A 22,418-nucleotide genomic window follows, 5' to 3' on the forward strand; every position below is an offset into this window, starting at 1 on the left:
CCTATAAGGATACTGTAAATGTTCCTACCCTCAGGCTAAGTTCCACATTCTCTCCTCCATAGACCGGCATACCACCATCCAGAGATCTGATCTTTCCCAAGAAGAGCCTATTGGCAGCCAGGATGCCCATGATGGAAGGACTCCTATAGAGCACACAGCAAGAGAGTTACTAAGCCCTCAATGATGAATGGGTTAGGATGGAGGTGAGGGGTAGAAAGTCCAGTGATGGATTGGCCTTCAAAACTCTACCTAAGCCTCTTCTTATTTTGTAGCCTTTCCTTAACCTCCCAGGCTGGACTGAGTACATTGTAGCCTTCCCTCACCTCCTGTGCTGTCATAACCCTTCCCAAAGTCTATTGCAAGTACATCTTTTTCATCTTTGTATCCTTATTTCATAGCCTGATAAATACTTAAAATGGCCCAAATGTTTTCTAAAATGTTATATACTTGGCTTTCTTTTGCTCGGAAGCCCTCAAATAGCCCCAAGGGTCTCTAATTTTTTGCTTGGGATCATCTTTTTTTTCTCTATCACCTGTTCTTCACTCTCCCTACCTCACTTTCATTACTACCATCAAATATAAACAAAACACACATCTTCACTTTCTGACTTCCCAAGTGCTATCCAAGTTCCCTCAGCCCAGTCAGACTTACTTCACTGGAGCGGTGACATATTCAGGTCAGTCCAGGCCTTTGGCAGTGGATCATAGCGGCACCATAGTTTCCAGTTAACCCATCAACTGCTAATTCATACTTACCCAGTTCGAAGGTGTCAAAATGAATGTTATCAAACACAAGAGACACAATCACAGTGTGGTCTTCCTGAATCTGAGCCAGGATGGGCTCCGCCCTAGAAGAGTGTGTAACAAACCCAGGTTAGTTATGAGAGTAAGCAGAAGAAGCAAGCAGACAAAGATGCTCTAAGAAGCTGCCCCGACATTGAGCGCCTTCTTCACTGAGGCTGTGCTGGGTGGTAAGGAGAACTAGCCAGAGTCTAGAAAATCTCTGCAACTTTTGGGATAGCTGGGGATTCTAGTAGCTGACCATGCAAAATCATATTTGAAATTAGTACCCAAATACCATCCCCAAGCCGTATTCATCAGTATTCCGCCTGAATGCAAATGGTCTCTTGGGTATCCCTGTTTCCAAAATGATGTCTCTTTACTATCTGATTCTTTACCTTCTCCAAAACACAGCTTTCTTTGTATCATGTAATTTCAGGGTTGCGAAAAACCTTAGGAATTACCAAAAGATAATCTCTTCATTTTGCAGAAAAGGACATGAATGTCTAATTAGGTGACGTGATTTATTCAAACTTACAAAGTATTTGGTAAAGTCAGGGTTGAAATCAGTAGTCAATACTCCAAGCTCATTGTTTCTTTCTCTAGCACTAGATTCCTATCCTTAGCCAATCAAAATCTCTGAATAAAAGCATCTTGTCTTTGGAGCATCCCTTTGTTTAAGGTCTTATGTTGACTTTTCCCTATTTCTACACTATCCCATCTTTTATTCAGTACATGCACAGTATCTCCTTTCTTCCTTTTCCCAAAAGAAGAAAGCTCCTGATGCCTTACCACCCAGCGTTTACTTCAACATGAGTATCCAAAATGGCAACCACATCAGCCGTGGCCACTTCTCTGCCAGCGTTGCGTGCGTGAGCAAGACCTTTTCTCTTGGTATTCTGTACTATTGTCAGTAGTCCTGGATACTTCTGGTTGTAAAGCCTTATCTTCTCATCCAAGTTAGCCTTTAGTTCTCCTGTCAACCAAATGCACACCCATAGAAATTCCGAGTGCCATAATCAATTCAGTACAGAAATACTATAATACATACTATTATATATATAGACTACCTCTAGCTTAAGATGAGCAATTCTACAGCTTTGACTGAGAAAATAGTCAGTGTTTCTCCTGCACCTACCTCTCCTCTCCCTTTCATCCTCGGGCTTAATATTGCCATTCCTAACCTCCTTTCCCTCAAAGTTAAATTATCTTAGAATAATAATACTGCTTACTATGTGCCAGACACTGTTATACGAGCTTTATGTATATCGAGAAATTCTAGGAAGAATGAGGACAGACCTGATCGAACTAAGGTACAAATGCTGATGGACAGACATTGCAGAGAGAGCTTGCAGCATAATCTCCATAGCTAAACATGCAAAATTTTCTAGAGAATACATAAACAACTAAAATTGTTTTGTGCTGTGTTAGCTATTTCTACTTGGCCTACTCAAGGGCCAATGGGACAGAATGCCCAGACTAATTTTTTCCAGCTCTTAGCCAATCAGTTTACCCCCATAATTATGCAAATGAGTTTCACTATTCCAAGATTGTTTATAGTTTTTTCTTCCCTAACCCCCCTCACTTTTATAAAGCCTACTTATGCATTTGTCCTTTGACTCAGCCTACCAGTTGATGTCCTCATGTGTTATAAAAACAACTTGCAAGAAAATCACTAAGCAGCGTTTAAGGTATCTGACCAAATGACTCTGAGTTATTCATTGATAATATTAATTTATTAATTCTCAAAGAATTAATATGAGGTAACACTTCAGTATCCCCACTTTACAGATGAAAAAACTGAGGCACAGAGAGGTTAAGAAACTTGTTAAGTTACACATTTAGTAAGTGGCACAACTGGATGTCAACCCATGTTGTATTTAAACACCATGCCATACCGCCTCAGGAATTATGTACTCGATTGGGTTTATCAAGATTTTCCTCCATCCACTCTTCCCCATCTCCTCACCCTCATTTCCCAGAGATGAGATTCTTTCTGGTTCCTGTCTCAGAAGAGGAGTAGATTTGTGAGTCCCAGAGTGGTCAGGAGCTGGAATCAATACCTACATGACTATGTTACTAAAATTTGCCCCATTTTAGAACTTTCCGTGCTCCACTCCAGGGTGACAGACTCAAGAATTGTAAGTGTTAAAGAGAGCCAATGGATATGAAGGTTGTTTGCATCTACTAAAAGAAACAAAAGGTGGAAAGTCCCTACATTCACCCAGTCGCTACATTTAGAAAATAATCAGAAGGAGTTGACATATTTTTTTCTGCCTCTGCTGCCACCATGGCACCCATGAAAAAAGCTTGTGGTGAAGCAGGCCAAAAAAATAAAATAAAATAAAATAATTAAAGTGAATAGAAAAGCTGAGACTCTTGGTGGAGGGGTTATAACTATTGAAAGGAACAAGAGCAAGATTACCACAATTTCTGATGTTCCTTTTTCCAAAAGGTATTTGAAATATTTCACTAAAAACTATTTGAAGAATAATCTATGTGATTGGTTGCATGTGATTGCTAAGAGCAAAGAGAGTTAGGAATTACGTTACCTCTAGATTAACTAGGATGAAAAAGAGAATGATGAGGACCAAAACTCATTTATCTGAAATATTTTGCATGAGTTCTTGAATAAAACTTGAGAACCAAAATAGTGGGGGATGGGGGAAAAAAGGAAAAGAAGTGGTTGCCATAGACTCTGGATATCTAGACTGTAATTTGGGCTCCCTTACTATCTAATTCTGTCAATTCCCATTTGGAGAATCTCTATTACCTCAATTTAGAGAAGGCTGGATAATATATCAAGATCCTTTCTAATTCCAAAATTCTATGAGTTGTAGATTTTGAGTCACCCTCTCAGAAATAATGCCTATAGTCCAGCACAATTAAGACCCTCAGTGGATCTTCTAAAATAAACCTATGCTCTCTTCTCAGCCTGGCTCTCTCATTGGTACTCCCTGCCCTGACTCCCACAACAAAAATTTTTATTCCAAGCTGGTCAGCTCAGGGTGCTTCTGGCTTCTGCATCTTTGCTCACATTATTTTTTTCTTCACTCCCTATCTCTCCCCACCACAACCAGTCTTCCTTTGTTTTCTTTGCCTTTTCAAGTCCTAACAAGCTTTCAAGTCCCAAACCAAGTCCCCCTCCTCCAGAAAGCCTCTGTAGGTCATCCCAACCACTTCTCTGGGCTTTCTTGCACTCACTTCGATACTCTGCTTTTCATATATTGAGGTGTCTTTCCATAGGTGTCTTGCCTCATTAATTAAAACGGAAACTTCTCGAAATCACTGACATTCTCTTTTATGCACAGCGCCTGGCACATGGTAGAAACTCAATAAATAGTTATTGATTGTAGAATTTGCCTAAAGTTGGGGAGAAAATACTGGATCCCATCTACATTAATATAATTTTTGAAAAACTTAGATTAGCTCTATTGACACTTGTAACATTTGACCTGATACAAATGAAGCAGGGAAAAGGAAGGGAGCACAACTCTAATACTAACTTGTGGCATTTCGACAGTACTGCAAATGGTTCTGAGATGAACTAGAAGTAACAACACTACCTACCATTTATTGGGAGCAAGCCCTATCCTGAAGACATTACATTTATCGTTTAATCCCCAGAATGGTCCTGTCAGGAAGGCATTATTATTTTTCTGATGTTACAGATGAGGAAATGGGGTGGGGAGTTTGAAGTAATGGAGTTACTTACCCCTCAAAGTCACATGAATAGTAAGTTTCTCTTATGGCACACATAGTAGAGACTTCCAATTACTTTTCTCAGTTTAACACAAAACAGTTTTTTGAGTTAAATTCGGTTTAGGCCCAATCCAGCTGAGGTTTCCATGGTTAATCAGAGAGAAGCTAATTCCTGTCCCAATGACAGCAGTCAAAGAATTACTAACAGTTCCTCTTCTGTGCCCATCCAAATAAGCTATCTCTGTGAAAAACATAACTGAGTTCCCAAACCTAGTGAAAGCAATATGTTAAATGATAGGAACATAGTTTTGACAATCCAGCACTTTGTTACGTGGCTACTCTATGTTTGTAATCCTGTATCCTTTGATTTCACCATCACTATTCTATCTTTTGATTTCACTGTTCCACAGGAAGAAGACAAATTAACTCTTATCTGCTCCTAATGGAATGTGGAATTATAGGACCATTAATTTTTTTTTCCATAGAGAAAGGTTCAGAGGTGCTCAAGCTCAGCCTCTGCATTTGCCCTATGAAGAAGTTAAATCCCAGAGAAGTGAGATGACTCGCCTCAGGTTACCTCTGAGCCAGGGAGTGGAGCCTGGGTCTTCTCAGATGTCTAGAACAGAGGTCTTTCTAATTAAGTTATTTCTTGCTTGAAAACCACGTATGCAACTTGGTATCAGTCTCCATGCCCAGAAACAAGTGAAGTCAGCCATTCTTTTTTCTTTGTTTTTTTGGGGGGGCGGTGGGGGGAGGCAGAATTTTGCTTTGGAATTGTACCTTCTCATTTTTTGTGCAGTTATATTGGAAGGACAAGATAGGAAGGTATTTGAAGCATGAAAAAGAAGTGTTCTTAGTCTCTGGAAATCCATAAAAGAAAGTTTAAGAGGACATTTGTCTCTTAACCTCAGGTCAAACTGCTCCTAATTTGAAGATACAATAACCTGTTGGGTACTTAAAGATCCTCAGAGAAGAAACAAATTATTCCTCTCACACCCTGTCATTTTACAGCATTTACTATCAGAAATTTCTTCTTTATCACTAGCCCAGATCTCTGGTTTCATGACTTAATTTGAATTTGTTTTAATTCATGCTAGAATTAATGACTTAATTCTAGTTTGTGCCCCAAATTGATAAAACTAAGAACTAGCACTTCCTGAGAAGTGCTAAATGCTGTACATAATCTGTATATTATATTGGTGAACACCGTAGCTAGAGCTAGGGCCCTAGACTCTGAAGTTATGGTCAAATCCCAATTCTGTCACTTACCAGCTGAGTGATGTTGAGCAAGTTCCTTGACTTAGTTTTTCACATCTGCGATTTGGGCAAATAAAGTGGTTCCTTCCCCATAGAGTTATTGTAATGATTGAAATAGTTAACATGTGTAAAGTACTTAGAACAAACAATGTTAGCTACCATTATGATCTCATTTAATTCTCACTATAGTTAATGAGATAGTTATTATTATTGTTCATGTTTTGCAGATAAGGAAGCTGAAGCATGGAGAAGTTAACTTACTCAAGGACATAGAGCTCACAAGGGAAGAACTTGGATTCTAAAACCCCAGAAAGTGAGGACTCAGGTTCACCCACCACCTACCACTTCCCCATGCGTCTTCCTTGGGTGGGTTAGACCAGGGTGGGAAGGGGGCACGTTGTGAGCAAAGGACATGGTGTCTGTAAAGAGTCTCAGAATCCAAAGCTCTCCTTTTCTCTCAGTTTAATTACCTGAAAGATTGGGGGTTTTTTTACTCATAAGGAATGATTCTGAATCCCTTCTTGGTGTCTGAGATCCTCCTTTGGACCTCACTTCATTCCCTCAGGCCTCTCTCATGGTGCCTGGACAGGGCACAGATGGCTTTGGAGTCACACACTTCTGGGCCTGATTCAGTTCCACCACTGACTCGCCATGTCATTTGGACATATTGTGTTCTCTCCGTCTTTGTCCCCTCCTTTGTGTGATCGAAATGATGTCCCACTGCCTTGACTTCATGGAGATTAATGTGCCCAGCCCAAATAGGCACTCAATAAAAGATCCCTTTCTTTTTTCTGTATGAGGAGCCCAAAGTGTTGTGAATACAAGCTAAAACCCCTTTCCAGCATAGCACAGTCAATAAATGGTCATTTTTACTACTATCCCTTAATCAGGTTGCTCACCATTTGAGCTAAAATCATCCACCAAGGTGACTTTCTTCAAAAATCGAGATGGAGTCCGGTTGATGATACTGGTGATAGCCCCCTGTATAATGGACAGAGCTTCATTCATGAATATGAGAATGACACTGAGGGATGGGAGTTGTGAAGAATATGTCTTCTGAAGACATCTGTAAGAGACCATTTTTAATAACCATATTACTTTTTCTAATTACTTAAACAATCTGCGTCTTCATTACATACAATGTGTATAGGTGTAGATATGAACAAAAACCATCTCTATCTTTGTGTCTTTTCATGCTGTGATCTTTGACCAACCTCACTGCCTTCACTAAGCATATCAAAGCCTTCCAGCTGATGATTACCTGTGCTCCTTAAAATGTAGCCATATATGTGTTTGTTAGTAACAGCTGGAATGGCATGACAAACAAAATAAATATCAAACTGGTAGTAGTATTAATTATAAACAATCATAAGACCACTAGGAGGTATGGCCCCTGGTGCTACTACATTCTTTGTCCCTTTGTCCTGTCAGTCATTAGTACCCAGAATTATACTATAAAAATGTACTGTAACAGGAGTCTGCAGCAGAGATAATCTGCACAGAATCGCTAGGTCATCTTTTCTGCTCCCACCCAATCTTCCTGTAAGTAAATTACCCTATAATAAATTCTGTTGTATTCTATGGAGTTGCCTGCTTTGTTTATCAGTCTGCAGATACCTTTTCATTATGGTGGCCATTATATTTTTTCCCCACCAACAGACATGTTGTAATATCAATCAACTCTTCAACTCTCCAAGCTCGTTACGAAGGGAAACTCTCACTTGCTTATCACAGTAGCAAGATTTTATATTTGTTTATCCAAAATGTTCCTTTTATGGGGATAAAACCATTTCTTTTTTATTAATCTTCAGTAGACATTTCCACTTGAGCATTCATCATGCCCCCAAAGGAATTCCTCCTCCACCCCCAAATTAGCTTCCTTGCTAGAGACCTTCTTTCGGTCATTTCCACCACCCTGTCCCCATGTTCTCAGACTTTTAGTCTTTTTTGACATAACTCTTTACTTAACCACCACAGAGAGGTGGCAAACTGTTCAGAGAATTGTGTTATTTTTTTTAAATGTCATAATTTCCATTTATTAAATGCTTATCATATGCCAGACACTTATTTACTTTTTTAAACATTTTTATTGAGATAACATTTCACATATGATAAGATTTGCCAGTTTAAAAGTGTTTTTTTATTACATTCAGAGTTGACCAACCATCACCACTATCTAATTTTAAAACATTGTATCACACTAAAAAGCAGCACCATATCCATTACCAGTCGCTCACCATTTCTCCCCATAATCTACTTTCTATCTCCATAGAATTTCATTTCTGGACTTTTTATATAAATAGAAATGTACAATATGTGATCTTTTGTGACTGGCTTCTTTCACTTAGTAAAATATTTTTAAGGTTCATCAATTTTATAGCAAGTCTCAGTACTTCATTCCTTTTTATTGTCAAATAATATTCCACATATGCCACATGTTTATCCATTTATCAGTTGTTAGATATTTAGGATGTTTCCACTTTTTGGTTACTAATGCCACTGTGAAAATTTTTGAACAAGTTTTTATGTTGCCATATGTTTTTATTTCACTTACACACACACCCAAGAGTGCAACTAGTAAGTTATATGATAACTCTGTTTAACATGTGGACCGTGAGAAGAAATATTCATTTGATATGAACCCCAAGAAAGAATTTATCTGATGAGATGGACCCCGCCACGGTCAACCAGGGGCCCAAATTTTATAAATAATAAGGGCTTAGTGGCTATTTGCTATTTGCACTTCTCGCTTACTCTGTACACTGGGAAGGACCTCAGACTGAATTATCGGCTTCTTGCACTATGCACTGCTTGTTTACACTGTCTGAGTCAACTACTGAAGGGAACCAGTGGACTGAAACCTGCCTTGTCCAATCAGAAATGTACAATTTTGATACTTCATTTACATAAAACATACCTAATTGAAGACCTGGGTGGGAACTTTTTGCTATAAAAGACTTCTTCCCTTTTGTCTTGGTGGAACACAATTAAGATTGCTACCTGAATCTGTGTCTCCCAGGCTGTAGCTCCTCTCAAATAAATGACTTTTATTCTTTATTACAGTCTAAAATTAATTTTGGTTTACAAACAAGTTGATGAATTGCCATATTGTTTTCCAAAGTGGCTGTACCATTTTACATTACCAGCAGTAATGAATGAAGGTTCAAATTTCTCCACATCCTGGACAGTGCTTGTCATTTTCTGTCATTTTGATGATAGCCATCCCAGTGAACATGAAGTATTATCTCTCTGTGGTTTTGATTTCCATTCCCCTAATAATTAATGATGTTGAGCATCTTTTCATTGCTTGTTTGCCATTTGTATGTCATTCAGAGCAATGTCTAAGTCCTTTGTTCATTTTTAATTTGGTTATTTGTCTTTTTATTATTGAGTTGTAAGAGTATTCTAGATTCAAGTACCTTACTGGATATATGATTTGCAAATATTTCTCCCACTCTGTGAATTTTTTCACTTTCTTGATAATATTATTTGCAGCAAAAGGCTTTTCAGTTTTGATGAAGTTTAACTTTTTAATTTTCTCTTTTATCACTTACATACTTTTGGTGTTATAACTAAAAAGCACTGCCCAATCCATGATCTCCAAGATTTACGCTTATGTTTTCTCTCAAGAGTTTTACAGTTTTATCTCTTATATTTGCACGTATGACCATTTTCAGTTAATATTTATGTGTGGTGTGGTATAGGGGTTCAACTTCATCTCTTTTGCATATAAATCCCCAGTTGTCTCAACAACATTTGTTGAAGAGATTATTCTTTCCCCGACAGAATCATCTTGGCAGGTGTTTGCCAACCTGGAAGCTCTCCAAACCCTGTATTATTGGGATCTTATGGAGGTTTTCTCATGTAAGCATGATAAATTATTAATGCCATTTCCAGCCCCTCTCCCCTCTCAAGAGGATGGGAGAATAAAACTGAAAATTTCAAGCTTCTGGTAAAGGCTTGGTCTCTCTCATGATCAGCCCTTATCCAGGAGCCCACCCAGAGTACCCTCAATAGAACAAAAGATTCTCATAATCTTATTACTTAGGAATTTACAAGGATTTCAGGAGCTCTATGTCAGGAACCTGGTTATTAAGAGGGTCGAGTGCAATAATGTGCTTAAAGTGCTCAGAATCAAAGAAGTATTTAATAGATGTTAGCTGATCGTATTACTACTTTGGTGATTCTTGTTGTTGTTATGATTATTACTTGAACAATGACACCATTCACTGAACTAGGAATAATGAGAGGCGAAAAAGAAATTGATGCTTTTAAGTTTGGCCACCTTGAGTCTGAACTGCCTCGAGTCACACCATGAAATCCTTCGCAGGTTACTGAATATATGGTCCCACAGCTGCAACTGAACAATGTGGATTGGAGACGTGTGAGTTTGGGAGTGTATAGAGCATGAAGAATTGAGAACTTTTGAGGCTTTACAAAATAGATTCCATGGGAGCCAGTAAATGACAGTAAAGTCAACTGGCACATAATGGGAACGCCCTTAGGGTGTGGCTGGAATATCCCAAACCACAGAAATGACAGCCAGGACTGTCCTGGGAAAGCCCCCATCCACAGGGGCCAACAAGCAGAAGGATCCCATCTTGTAAGGTTCGTATAAGCTGAACATCTTAGACTGACGATGCTCAAGACTAACCCGGTAGCATCAGGGACGGGTGCACTGAGAGCGCAAAACCTGGCTTTCCACCCATCGTAGCCACTGGCTGGGGACCTATGTGCAGCTCTCCATGCCACCAGTCAACAGAGCTCAGAGCTCTCTTTGGAGACACTAAGGATTTTCATCCTGGCACTGTCGCATAAAACTCTTACCCCCTCTGTGTGTTGTGTGTTTATTTCAGAAGGTTCCATTCAATAAATATGGCACTGAGGAAAGACACAAATGCATTTAAGGATGTTACTGCAGTAGCCGCTTTTCTTGTTCACAACAATAGTTGTCACCATGTAAGTGGTGGTTGGTTGTGAAGACTTGGATAAAATCACTCAAGTTACATGCAGATAAGAACCTTAAGTTAAAGCCTGACAGTGATTAATATTTAAAGCTGAGGCAGAGGAGCATGAGAGGTAAATTTTAAATTCTCCATGTCTAGTACAGAGTAGTTATATAATAAATATGCATTTTCATTGAGGGTAGAATTGATAATCATGCTAAATTGAAAACTAAATTAAACTCTGTTCAGCTTCTTTTTCCTCTAATCCACATAGTTCAATCAGCTACCTTCAGATTTTGTTTCTTCACAAAATGTTTGTTTCTTCAGTCTCACACGCACCTTTCTGAATATTTTCTTCACTATGTTCTAAATGCTTTCACAACACTTCTCTCATGCACACCTCACATTCTCTTCACCACCTTATATCAAGAAAGGCAGGAAGTGTTGCTCCTGCAATTCCAAAAAGAATGATCTCTCCTTCTCCTTTGCTTCCTAGCACCTGACCTGAAATATATAGATCAGTTCTATCCAATAAAATTTTCTTCAGTGATAGAAATGTTTTATATCTGGGGTGTCTATTATGATAGCCACTAGCCACATGTGATTATTGTACACTTCTAATGTGGCTATGTAACCAAAAACATAAAATTTTAATTTAATTCAAGTTTAATTTCCATTTAATTAGACATATGTGACTAATGGCTACCATATTGGACAGATACTGAAAAATATTTATTGCTTGGATGACAGCTACAGGAACTGATCTCTAGCAACTCCTTCCAATATAGAACCGCAGCCCTCTCTCACTTCTAACAAGTGGCACAATGGGAGAAATAGATAAGGTGAGTAAGATCTAGGTATTAGAGTTAGAAAGATAAACTTTATGCATATCATGACTTTGCCTGAAACTACTGTTCTACACAATAAATAAATTAATATGTGCACATGCAAACAGGCTTTAAGTAATTGCAAAATATATTCTCATGTTGGGATTTCCTAAGGCAAGTTATGTCATCAACAAGATCAGCTTCCCAGATGTGCAACTTGTACAGTCATACAGGTCCCCACAGTTAACTTGGCTTAATACTTTGCTATCACCATCTTGAAATTCTTAATAGTTTTTCAGCAAAGGGCTCTACATTTTCATTTTGTATTGGGCCATGAAAATTTTGTCGGTGGTCCTGGCTACAGCATTTTGGTGGACTGCCTATGAGAGATTAACTATCAAAGCATGCCTTTTCATGTGTGTGTTTGTTGATATTTAATATCTATCTAAACTCAATAAAGTGACTGACTGATTCTCCAGTTCCAAGCAACACTCTCCTGGGTAATCTTTCTCTGATCTCTGAAAGGTCAAGAGAGGACACAACAACATGAGAACTGCCAGGGCTGGCATCTTTCTGGTATCAGACAGCTATTCAGAAAGCTAGGAAATTTAGTAACTACAATCACTTTGGCATCTGGCTTAGCCAGAAAGCTGGACTAAATGGCATTGGTCTATTCTTATATAATCTAATAATTCAAGATTCTATATGATAACTCTGATTCACTAAATTATTTCTCTCTCAGAGAAAGTCAGTGGAGCGGTCTTCCTACAGTTCTTCAACCATGGTGGTTTCCAGAATACTTCAGCTCTGAAATTCATGTATGTCTGAAACACATGGATTTTTTTTATGGACTGCAGGGAAGAAGAGGACTCATTTGGTTTACAGGTATCATATGTGACTCAGATGGTATTAAAGTATATATTGATAATTTATACACACATTTTTTTGTTCACAGTAATACTTTTTAACAAGCAGTTTCATGAGTTGATACCTATGGAATTAAATCTGAATGCTCCAAAATTAAATAAGTACAAGGAAACTTAAGTTGCCAACTGATCCCAGCATATTCTCCTCATACCTAAAGACAAATTATGCAACCAACCCAGGAGAAAATGTGTTATGTCCTACTTGCCTCCTGGTATGCAAGTGGCAAATACTGACACACATGCCACCATTTGCATGATGACAGGTATCTCTAACAGATCATGGCATGCACGTCTTTGACCACATGGCTCAAAATCTTCCCACCAAAATACTCCCGGTAGTCATTACCATCTTTTATGAAAGAAGAAATTGCAAAATATATATTTTGTAACCCCCAAAAGAAATATTCATACTCAAAAACTTCTAGACACATCCAAGAAGCTTAATGAACCCAAAGTATGATAACTGTAGAGATGTACATTGAGACACATCATAATCCAAATGCTGAAAGCCAAAAATAAAAAAGAAAATCTTGAAAGAAGCAAAAATAATAACTCACTACTTACAAGAGAACCCCAATAATATTAATAGTTAATATCATCAGAAACAATAGAGCCAGAGGCAGTTGGATGACATATTGAAAGTGTTGAAAGAAAAAAAAAAAACTATCAACTAAGCATCTTTTATACCTTTCAAATATGAAGGTAAAATAAAGACACTCGCAGATAAACAAACACAGAGAATTTGTTGGTAGCAGACCCACCTTACAAGAACTACTAAGTTCTTTAGGCTGAAAGCAAGCAACTCCAGACAGTAATTCAAATACACACATCCACACACAAAACAAAGAGTACCAGTAAATATAGTTGTGTAATTATGAATGACATTATTAATGCTTATTTCTTCTCCTTTCTTTTTTTAATTGATTTTAAAAGTAATCATATTTTTTAAAGTATATATAATTATATTGTTGAGCCTACAACATTTAATTATTTAATACACTTGACAATAATAGCACAAAAGAGGTGGATGGGAGCAAAGCCGTACTGAAGTAAGGAAATGGCACCAGATGGTAAATTGAATCACGGGAACAAGTACAGAGAATCAGACCCGGTAAAGAAAAAGATAAATATAAAAACTCTATAAATTTACACTTTTCTTTTTCTCATCTTTACTTGGCATAAAATTATATAAAGTAATTATAACAGTATATTTTTAAGTTGGTACCATATATATGAAATATGTGTAACAATAATAGCAAAAAGGAGGAAGAGAAAATCGAGTTATATATGGGTAAACTTCCTATACATCTCATTGGAATAACTCTAAGTAGACTCTGATAAATTAAGACATATGTGATAAGCCCTAGAGCAATCATTAAGAAAATAATTATAAAAATATACTGAAAAATTATTAAAAGAATTATACTGTTGCATGAGAAAGTATTCACTTAATGTAAAAAAAAAAAGAGTGGTAAAGGAGGATTAGAGAAGAGAAAACACGAGACATAAAAAAACAAAAATAGGATGGCAGACATAAATCCAATTATGTTAATAGAAACATTAAATATAAATGAATTAAACTACCTAATCAAAAGGTAGAGATTGTCAGATTGTATTTTTATTTTATTTTTATTTTTTTGGTTTTTTTAGTTATAGTTGACATGCAATATTATATTAGTTTCAGGTGTACAACATAGTTATTAGACATTTATACAACTTATGAAGTGATCACCCTGACAAATCCAGTATCCATCTGACACTGTACATAGTTATTACAATACTACTGACTATATTCCTCATGCTAAACTTACATCCCCATGACTATTCTGTAACTACCAATTTGTATCTCTTAATCCCCTCCTCCTTCACTGATTCCCCACCTCTCAATGTGACAACCATCAAAATGTTCTCTGTATCTGTGAGCCTGTTTCTGTTGTTTGTTTGTTTATCCTGTTCTCTAGATTCCACATGGGACATTTTCCTTTCTCTGTCTGACTTCCTCCACTCAGCACAGTACCCTCTAGGTCCATCCATGTGATGCAGATAGCAAGATTTCTTTCATTTTTATGGCTGAGTAATAGTCCATTGTATATATACCACCTCTTCTTTATTCATTCATCCATCGATGGACACCTAGAATGCCTCCATATCCCGGTTACTGTAAGTAATGCTGCAATGAATATATGGATTCACATGTTCCTTCAAAGTAGTGTTTTGAGTTTCTTCAGATAAATACTCAGAAGTGGGATAACTGGGTCCTTCTCTGTCTCTTGTTATATAGCCTTTATTTTAAAGTTTATTTTGTCTGGTGTAAGTATTGCTACCCCAGCTTTTTGTTTGTTTACATTTTCATGAAACATTTTTTTAGCCCTTTACTTTCAGTCTGTGTTTGTGTTTCGAGAAGTGTCTCTTGTAGGCAGCATATGAGAGGGTCTTGTTTCCTTATTAATTCAGCCACTCTATCTTTTGATTGGAGCACTTAATCCATTTACATTCAAAGGTAATTATTGATAAATATGTAGTTATTCCCATTTTATTATTAATATTTTTTATCTTTTTTTAATATCTTTTCTTCTTCATCGTAAAGAAGTCCCTCTAACATTTCCTGTAATACTGGTTTGGTGATGATGAATTCCTTTAGCTTTTTCTTATCTGTCCCTCATTTCTACATGATAGATTATGGATGGAGTAGTCTTGGTTGCAGGTCACCATTTTTAATCACTTTGAATATTTCTTGCCAATCCCTTCTGGCCTGGAAAATTTCTGTTGAGAAATCAGCTGACAGTCTAATAGGAGCTCCATTGGAGGTAACTAACTACTTTTTTCTTGCTGCTTTTAAGATTCTCTCTTTGTCTTTAAACTGGCATTTTAATTATGATGTGTCTTGGTGTGGGCCTCTCTGGGTTCACCTTGTTTAGTTAGGACTCTCTATGCTTCCTGGGCTTGTTTGTCTATTTCCTTCATTAGGTTAGGGAGGTTTTCAGTCATTATTTCTTGAAATAGGTTTTCAATTCCTTGTTCTCTCTCTCTTCTCCTTCTGGTACCCTATGATAAGAATGTTGGTACACTTGATGCTGTCCCAGAGGCCCCTTAAACCATCTTCATTTTTTTGGATTCTTTTTTTTTTAATGCTATTCTGATTGGGTGTTTTCTGCTACTTTATCTTCTAAATCTCTGACTCAATCCTCTGCTTCATCTAATCTACTGTTAATTCTTCCTAAGGTGTTCTTCATTTCATTTATTGTATTCTTAATTTCTGACTGGTTCTTTTTCATGTTTTCTATCTCCATTTTTATGTTTGCAATCTCTTTTTTAAAGTTCTCACTGAGTTCATCTACTCTTCATCTAAATTCATCGAGCATCCTTATAACAAGTGTTTTGAATTCTGAATCTGGTAGATTGCTTGTCTCCATCTTGTTTAGTTCCTTTTCTGGAGCTTTGTTCTGTTCTTTCATTTGGGACTTTCTTTGTCTTCCCATTTTGGCTGCCTACTTGTGTTTGTTTCTACATATTAGGTAGGGCTGCTATGTCTCCCAGTCTTAGTAGAGTAGTAAGTGTGTAGTAGGTGTGCTGTGAGTTGCAGTGACACAGTTTTCCCTGGTCACCTGAGCCAGGTACTCTAGGTATGTCCCTTATATGGGCTGCGTGTGCCCTCCTGATGTAATTGAGCTTTATTTGCTCATAAATGAGAGAGATCGACTATCTGGCTGATTGATTGTGAAGACTGGCCATGACCAGTGGAGAAGCAATTTTGCAGGGGCTGACACTACAGAGCACGGTTCACTTTAACAGGGTTCTGGTGCCTGCCCTGTCTGCTCTTGTGTTGTGTCATCCTCAGGTGTAACCCCAGGTGGTCCTACAGCGCAGACCAAAGCCAGCCACTGGATGTACAGACCAGGGCCTCCTTGGAGGGGCCCTGCCACAGGCCAAGTTCAACTGCTGCCAGACAAAATAGATGTTAAAATAAAAATGTTACTAGTGATAAAAAGGAAATTTTATAATGATAAAATGACCAATCTATCAGGGTGATAAAACAATTAAAAACATATACACATAGCAACAGAGTCCCAAAATACATGAAACAAAAACTGACAGAATTGAAGGGAGTAATAGACAATTCAACAATAATCTTTAGAGGCTTCAATACAATACTTTTGATAACAGATACAACTAGGCAGAAGATAAACAAGGACATGAAAGACTTATAGAACACTGCAAACCAACTAAAAGATATTTATACAACACTCTACCCAACAACAGCAGAATTCTTTCAACTGCACAAACAACATTCTTCAGAAGAGACCATATGCTAAGGCATAAAATAAATCTCAATAAATTTAAAAAGATTAAACTCAAACGAAGTGTGAAAAACTTCTGTGCACCAAAGAAGGTCATTAAAAAAGTAAAAAGACAACCCACTTGGAAGAAAACATTTGCAAACCATATGTCTGATAGGAACTTGTACCTAGAATATATAAATAATACTTGCAACTCAATAATAAAAAGACAAATAAACCAATTTTAAAAAAAAGAAAGTCTCTGAATAGACATTTCTCCAGAGAAGTATATAAATGGCCAATAAGTACATGAAAAGACATTTAGCATCATTAGACATCAGGGAAATTTAAATCAAAACTACAATGATATACCACTTTACACCCACTAAGATGGCTATTATCAAAAAAACAAATAATAACAAATGTTGATGAGGATGTAGAAAAATCAGGACTCTCATACACTGAAAGGAATGTAAAATGATGCAGTCACTTTGGAAAACAGTCTGGCAGGTCTTCAAAATGTTAAATATAGTTATCGTATGACCTAGCAATTCTACTCCTATAGTATAACTAAGAAAAGTGAAAATGTATGTCCACACAAAAACATCTACATGAATGTTTATAGCAGCATTATTCATAATAGTCAAAAAAGTGGAAACAATCCAAATGTCCATTAAATGGTGAATAAGTAAACAAAATGTGGTATACCCATACAATGGAATATTATTTGACAATAAAAGAATGAAATATTGATACATGCTATAACATAAATGACACTTGAAAACATTATGCTAAGTGAAAAAAAAAAAAAGCCAGTCACAAAGACCCCCATTCTCTAATTTTATTTATGTGAAATACCCAGAAGAGGCTAATCCGTAGGAACAGAAAGTTGACTAGCGATTGCCTAGGGATGAGAAAATTGTGGGCAAATAGGGAGTGGCTGTGAATGGGTGTGGGGTTTCTTTTGAAGTGATGAAAATGTTTTAAAATTGATTATGGTGATGGTACACAACTCTTTGAATATATTGGAAACCATCAAATTTTATACTTTAAATAAATGAATTATATGGTGTGTGAATTATATCTCAATGAAGGTGTTATATTAAAAACTTGTGAAGGAGGGTAGGAGAAGCAGAAAGAGAAAAGACAATGGGAAAGGGAAACCAAAAGAGAGAGTAAATTAAAATTAATAACCAAGAGGAATCCAAGCAGAGAGTTTGAAGAAAATACAGGGAAAGAAGTAGAGCTGTGAACTTCCATGTGACTTGTACTAGTCCATTCTCTTTCTCAGCCTCAATTTCTCTGTCTGTAAAATTATAAATTTGACTCATCATATCAGAATTCTCAAGGATCTATGTTTCTCTGACATTTCTGCACATCTCCAAGAGCACAAAAATATTTGAAACAATTATCTTCTCTGAGATGCCATTAAAAAATGGATTAAAAACAAGAACTCTGCTCAGTCAGTCTGCAAAAGCTTTCTATGCCCTGAACCCCATCCCCACCAATTTCCCATTCCCTCAACTTTCTTTCCAACCCTTGACTTTCATTGCTCCCAAAGCTCATCCCCAAATTAAACTGAGGACCCTAGGAAGCCCAACTTACCTGGAATCTTGTGTGTCTGGGATGGGACGATTGAGGGGCAACTGGTTACTGAGGTAAACATTGTAACTAAACTTCCAGAAGAGGTCCTGTGCCTTTTTCTGCTGGGTCTCAGAAAGGTCCTCACCCCAGTGCTTGAAAAGCGGTGAATTCGGGGAGAGTTTCTCTCTGCATTTGTGGTTATCTGTCTCACTCGCCTTGGCTTCCACCCTACCCGGTGTGTTGTCCACATTTTCTTGTTGCCTCGTTGCCAATTTCATACTTTCTTTTGCAAATGAAGGGCAAGGGAACAAATATTTCAGCCAATTATTAGGTACCTGGGTTTTGCCTTGCCTTCAGATTTCTTTGAAATATATTCCTCTCCAAATTCTAAAAATTTCAAGTTCTTGTCCCAGAGGATGTGACATTTCAAGGGAACTTGTTAGAGTCATGCCAGGCTGTCTTGGCAAGGCATTCACTAGAGCATACCTCTTTTTTCAGCTCTATCAGAATTTATATGTTCCTGAGTTCCTCTAAGAAAGATGATCAGAGAAATACATTGACAATAAGGCCCAAGAACTACTTACATGAGAGTCATCTGTTGTGATTATATAAAAATGTAGATATCCAGGCTTATCCTCAAATCAACTAACTCAGAATCTCAGGATTAGATGTGGTTAGGGGAAGATGTCAGAATCTGCACTTTTAACGAAATCAATGAGTAATTCTTTTGTACGATAAAATTTGAGAAACGTTGTACTGCATTATCAGTGGCCACTCCTTTCTGTGTGACCTTGGCCTTCTTGGTGCCTTAGATTTACCAAGCATCTCAGAGAGTTGCTGTGATAATCATGCAGATTAATTCTTATAAAATGCTTAGGACAGAGGCTGGCACGCAAAGTTTGGCTATTTTTTTGTTTTCCCTGGTTTATCTGTTTCCTCTGCTGGAGGGTGTGGGGAGAGGTGAAGAAGGGTATTGAGCAGAGTGAAAAATCTTTTAAATTGTCATGATAAAAAATGGGAGTGAGAACTGATTTGTAAAGTAAAGAAGTAAACCCGATGGCTCAAAGTGATGGCTCAAATGACTTCTCTAGGCACACTGCACTCCAGCTCAAGGAAAGAATAGCCAGATTGCAAGCAGAACTCCTATTTTAAGCCTCCAGAAGTCTAAGCCCTAGGGTTGGGTGAGAGTCCTGGTGCGATCTGGGTGCTCTGCCAGGAAGCGATAGTAACTGCCCAGGTACAAAGGCATCCTCTTGGTGAAGATGCAATGAGCATACTTTCAAGTCAATGTTCAACCCAGCTGGATGTGCTCAAAGTCAGGGCTTCTGGAGCTGACAATCTTCTCTTTGTTTCATCAGCTTTCTTGCCCTGTATCACTCTTTTCTTTATCACTGTCTGCCTGTCCTCTGTCCTCACCTTCTTACACTATTCATTCATTTATTCATCAATTTAATCTCCATGTGCCAGTTACAGGGAATAAAGCAGTAGGCTCTCTATGAGACATTAATTAAACCAAGTTTATGAAACTTGCCTTTCAGAAATTGTATTACAATAAAATATGATGAACTTCATGAAGGAAGATGTAGATGGTGATGTGGTGCTTTGTGCCTCCTTGTTCCTCTCCTCCTCCTTTTTTCTTTTTTCTCATGTCTCCAAATACACTCTTTCATTCCCTCACACTAGGTTCTCATTTCTTTGCTCCTTTTCTGGCCTCATCTCTTTGGTCCTCTCTCAATGCTTTCTCTCTCTCCCTTTCCCTAATTTCCTCTCTTCCTTTTTCTCCTCCTATTTGTCCTTTCGTCCATCCCTCTGCCTCACCCTGAGCTGGGACAGTGATCACTCCCATTTTAAAAGACACTTTCCCCAATTCCAGCCACCATGTGCACACATCCACATATCTGAATGAATGGTTGTTTCCCTGCTCACACAACCAACCTCTCTTCAGGAACACAAGCATTTGATCCTTGTCACTTGGGAGCAGGAGAAACATGGCTGCTTCCCCTCACTGGAGTCAGATGCTGAGTAAACATAAAATTCATAGGTGTTAGAGTTTCATGGTGAGCCTAAATTAAAAACAAACCCCAGAATTTATGCGAAGAGGTTAGAATTTGGTGGACTTTGAGGGTATTATGCTAAGTGAAATAAATCAGACAGAGAAAGACAAATACCATTTGACTTCACTTATATAAGGAATCTAAAAATGAGAGAAAAAAACAAGTTCATAAGACAGAAAGGTAAATACCATATAATTTCACTTATATGCAGAATCTAAAGAACAAAAAGAACAAACTAATCAAAAACAGACACAAATATAGTGGACAATTTGGTGATGGACAGAGGAGAGGGGCATTGGGGGTTGGGAGAATAGGGCGAAGGAATTAAGAAATACAAATTAGTAGTTGATAGTTGGTCACAGGAATGGGGAGCATGGCATAGGGAATGCAGTTAGCATTAATATGATGGCTAAGTGGAGGGCCGGGGGAGGGAGGGAACAATTGGGGGGAATGTTTTATGAACTATATAGATGTCTAACCAATGTACTGTATACTTGAAACTAATTTAAATAAATTTAATTTAAAAGAAAAAAGAAAGAAAGAAAAAGCAATCTCATAGACACAGAGAGATTGGTAATTGCCAGAGGTGGAAAGTGAGGGGTAGGTGAAATGGGTGAAGGGGGTCAAAAGGTACAAACTTCCATTTATAAAATAAGTAAGTCTTGGGGATGTTATGTACAGCATGGTGACTACAGTTAATAATACTGTGTCATATATTTGAAGTTGCTAAGGGAGTAGATCTTAGAGATTCTTGTTACAGGGGAAAAATATATTTGTAACTGTGTAGTGAAAAAAGTTAACTAAACTTATTACAATCATTTCACAGTATATACAAATATTGAACCATTATACTGTACACCTAAAACTAATAAGATGTTATATATTAATTATACTTTAATAAAAAAAGAAGTTAAAATTTGATACACACCAGTTTACAGAGCACTTTCTGTACATATTTCACAACTCTGTGAACTCAGGTAGGTATCTTCTCATCTCCATGTACAGATCAGAAACCTGAGACTGAGAGAGATAAGAGAGATAAGCACTTGCTCCAAGTCACATGATCATCATGGTTATATCAGGATTCGATATTAGGTCCTCTAACAAGCCCCCATTAGTTACTGATAGTAGCTTACAGCAAAATAGAAGTGAGGCCTTTGCCCCAGAGATTGTCATCTCTGTTTAAAAGCCTTGCCACAAAAAGGCCTCAGGACAGGGCTATGCCTAGATATTCCTGAGCATCTCAGGGGTTCTTAGTCTGAGCCTTTGTCTACCTGCCTGCCTGTAAGTACTCATGATCATTTGTGTGTGCAAGTGCACACACACACACCACTCAGCACATCCTGCCCCCGCCCCTCCCCCAACCTCTTGCTCTGATTCTCACTAATTTTCATTACTTACCACCCATTTAGAGGCATAGAATTCAATGTCAGATGCCAAAAGTGAGCAACTGAGAGATGGGAACATGATCTCTTGCTCGGCACCCTCCCTTACTCCTTTCTAGTGTTCTTAAAAGCACACACACACACACACACACACACACACACACACACACACCATTCCCTCCAAGTTAGCATTATAAACTTATGCAGATGCTGCAAATCCATCTCCAAGTGAGAGAGTCTCTTTATCACCGTCCAGTTCCATTTAGACAGAGGCAAATGAAGCTCTTTTTGGAGACTATCCTGAATCAACTTTTGTAAAGTCACCTTGGTATAAAATACCAGGAGGAGATTGTAGGCAATAACCAGAATTAGCCCAATGCGGAAAACTTTGTAGACATTTCTCCTGAGCATCATATTCTGTCTCTGGCTCTGCCACTCTCTGTGGGTCTGAGTGTATCACTACCTAAGCAGACTGAGCTTTGTCTCCAGTGGCTGCATAGATGACACCTCGCCTGCTGAACCAGATGTTCTCTGACGGGGAAAGCTGTCACAAGTTGCCTGCTTCTTTCTCCCTGAGCAGCATCAGGTGTGTGAAGGGTGCTATGACAGCCACCCAATGACCAGCAGGTTACCTGGACACACCTTGTACTGTCTCAGAAGTCAAACTAATACTTGTTCTTG

General features: G+C 37.9%; 1 protein-coding gene across 1 annotated transcript in view; it reads right to left on the reverse strand.

Annotated features, from left to right (window-relative positions):
- Nucleotides 1-22,151, reverse strand: part of GALNT8 (polypeptide N-acetylgalactosaminyltransferase 8) — a 41,326-nt gene extending 19,175 nt beyond the window's left edge. The window contains 8 exon segments of the mRNA XM_039869062.1: nt 29-143; nt 652-670; nt 673-729; nt 732-847; nt 1,572-1,755; nt 6,638-6,804; nt 18,320-18,586; nt 21,943-22,151. Coding sequence (XP_039724996.1) covers nt 29-143; nt 652-670; nt 673-729; nt 732-847; nt 1,572-1,755; nt 6,638-6,804; nt 18,320-18,586; nt 21,943-22,151 — 1,134 coding nt within the window.
- Nucleotides 22,152-22,418: the final 267 nt, after the last annotated feature.

This window comes from Pteropus medius, unplaced genomic scaffold, assembly GCF_902729225.1.
Source record: "Pteropus medius unplaced genomic scaffold, Ma_sr-lr_union100, whole genome shotgun sequence".
Taxonomy (NCBI): domain Eukaryota; kingdom Metazoa; phylum Chordata; class Mammalia; order Chiroptera; family Pteropodidae; genus Pteropus; species Pteropus medius.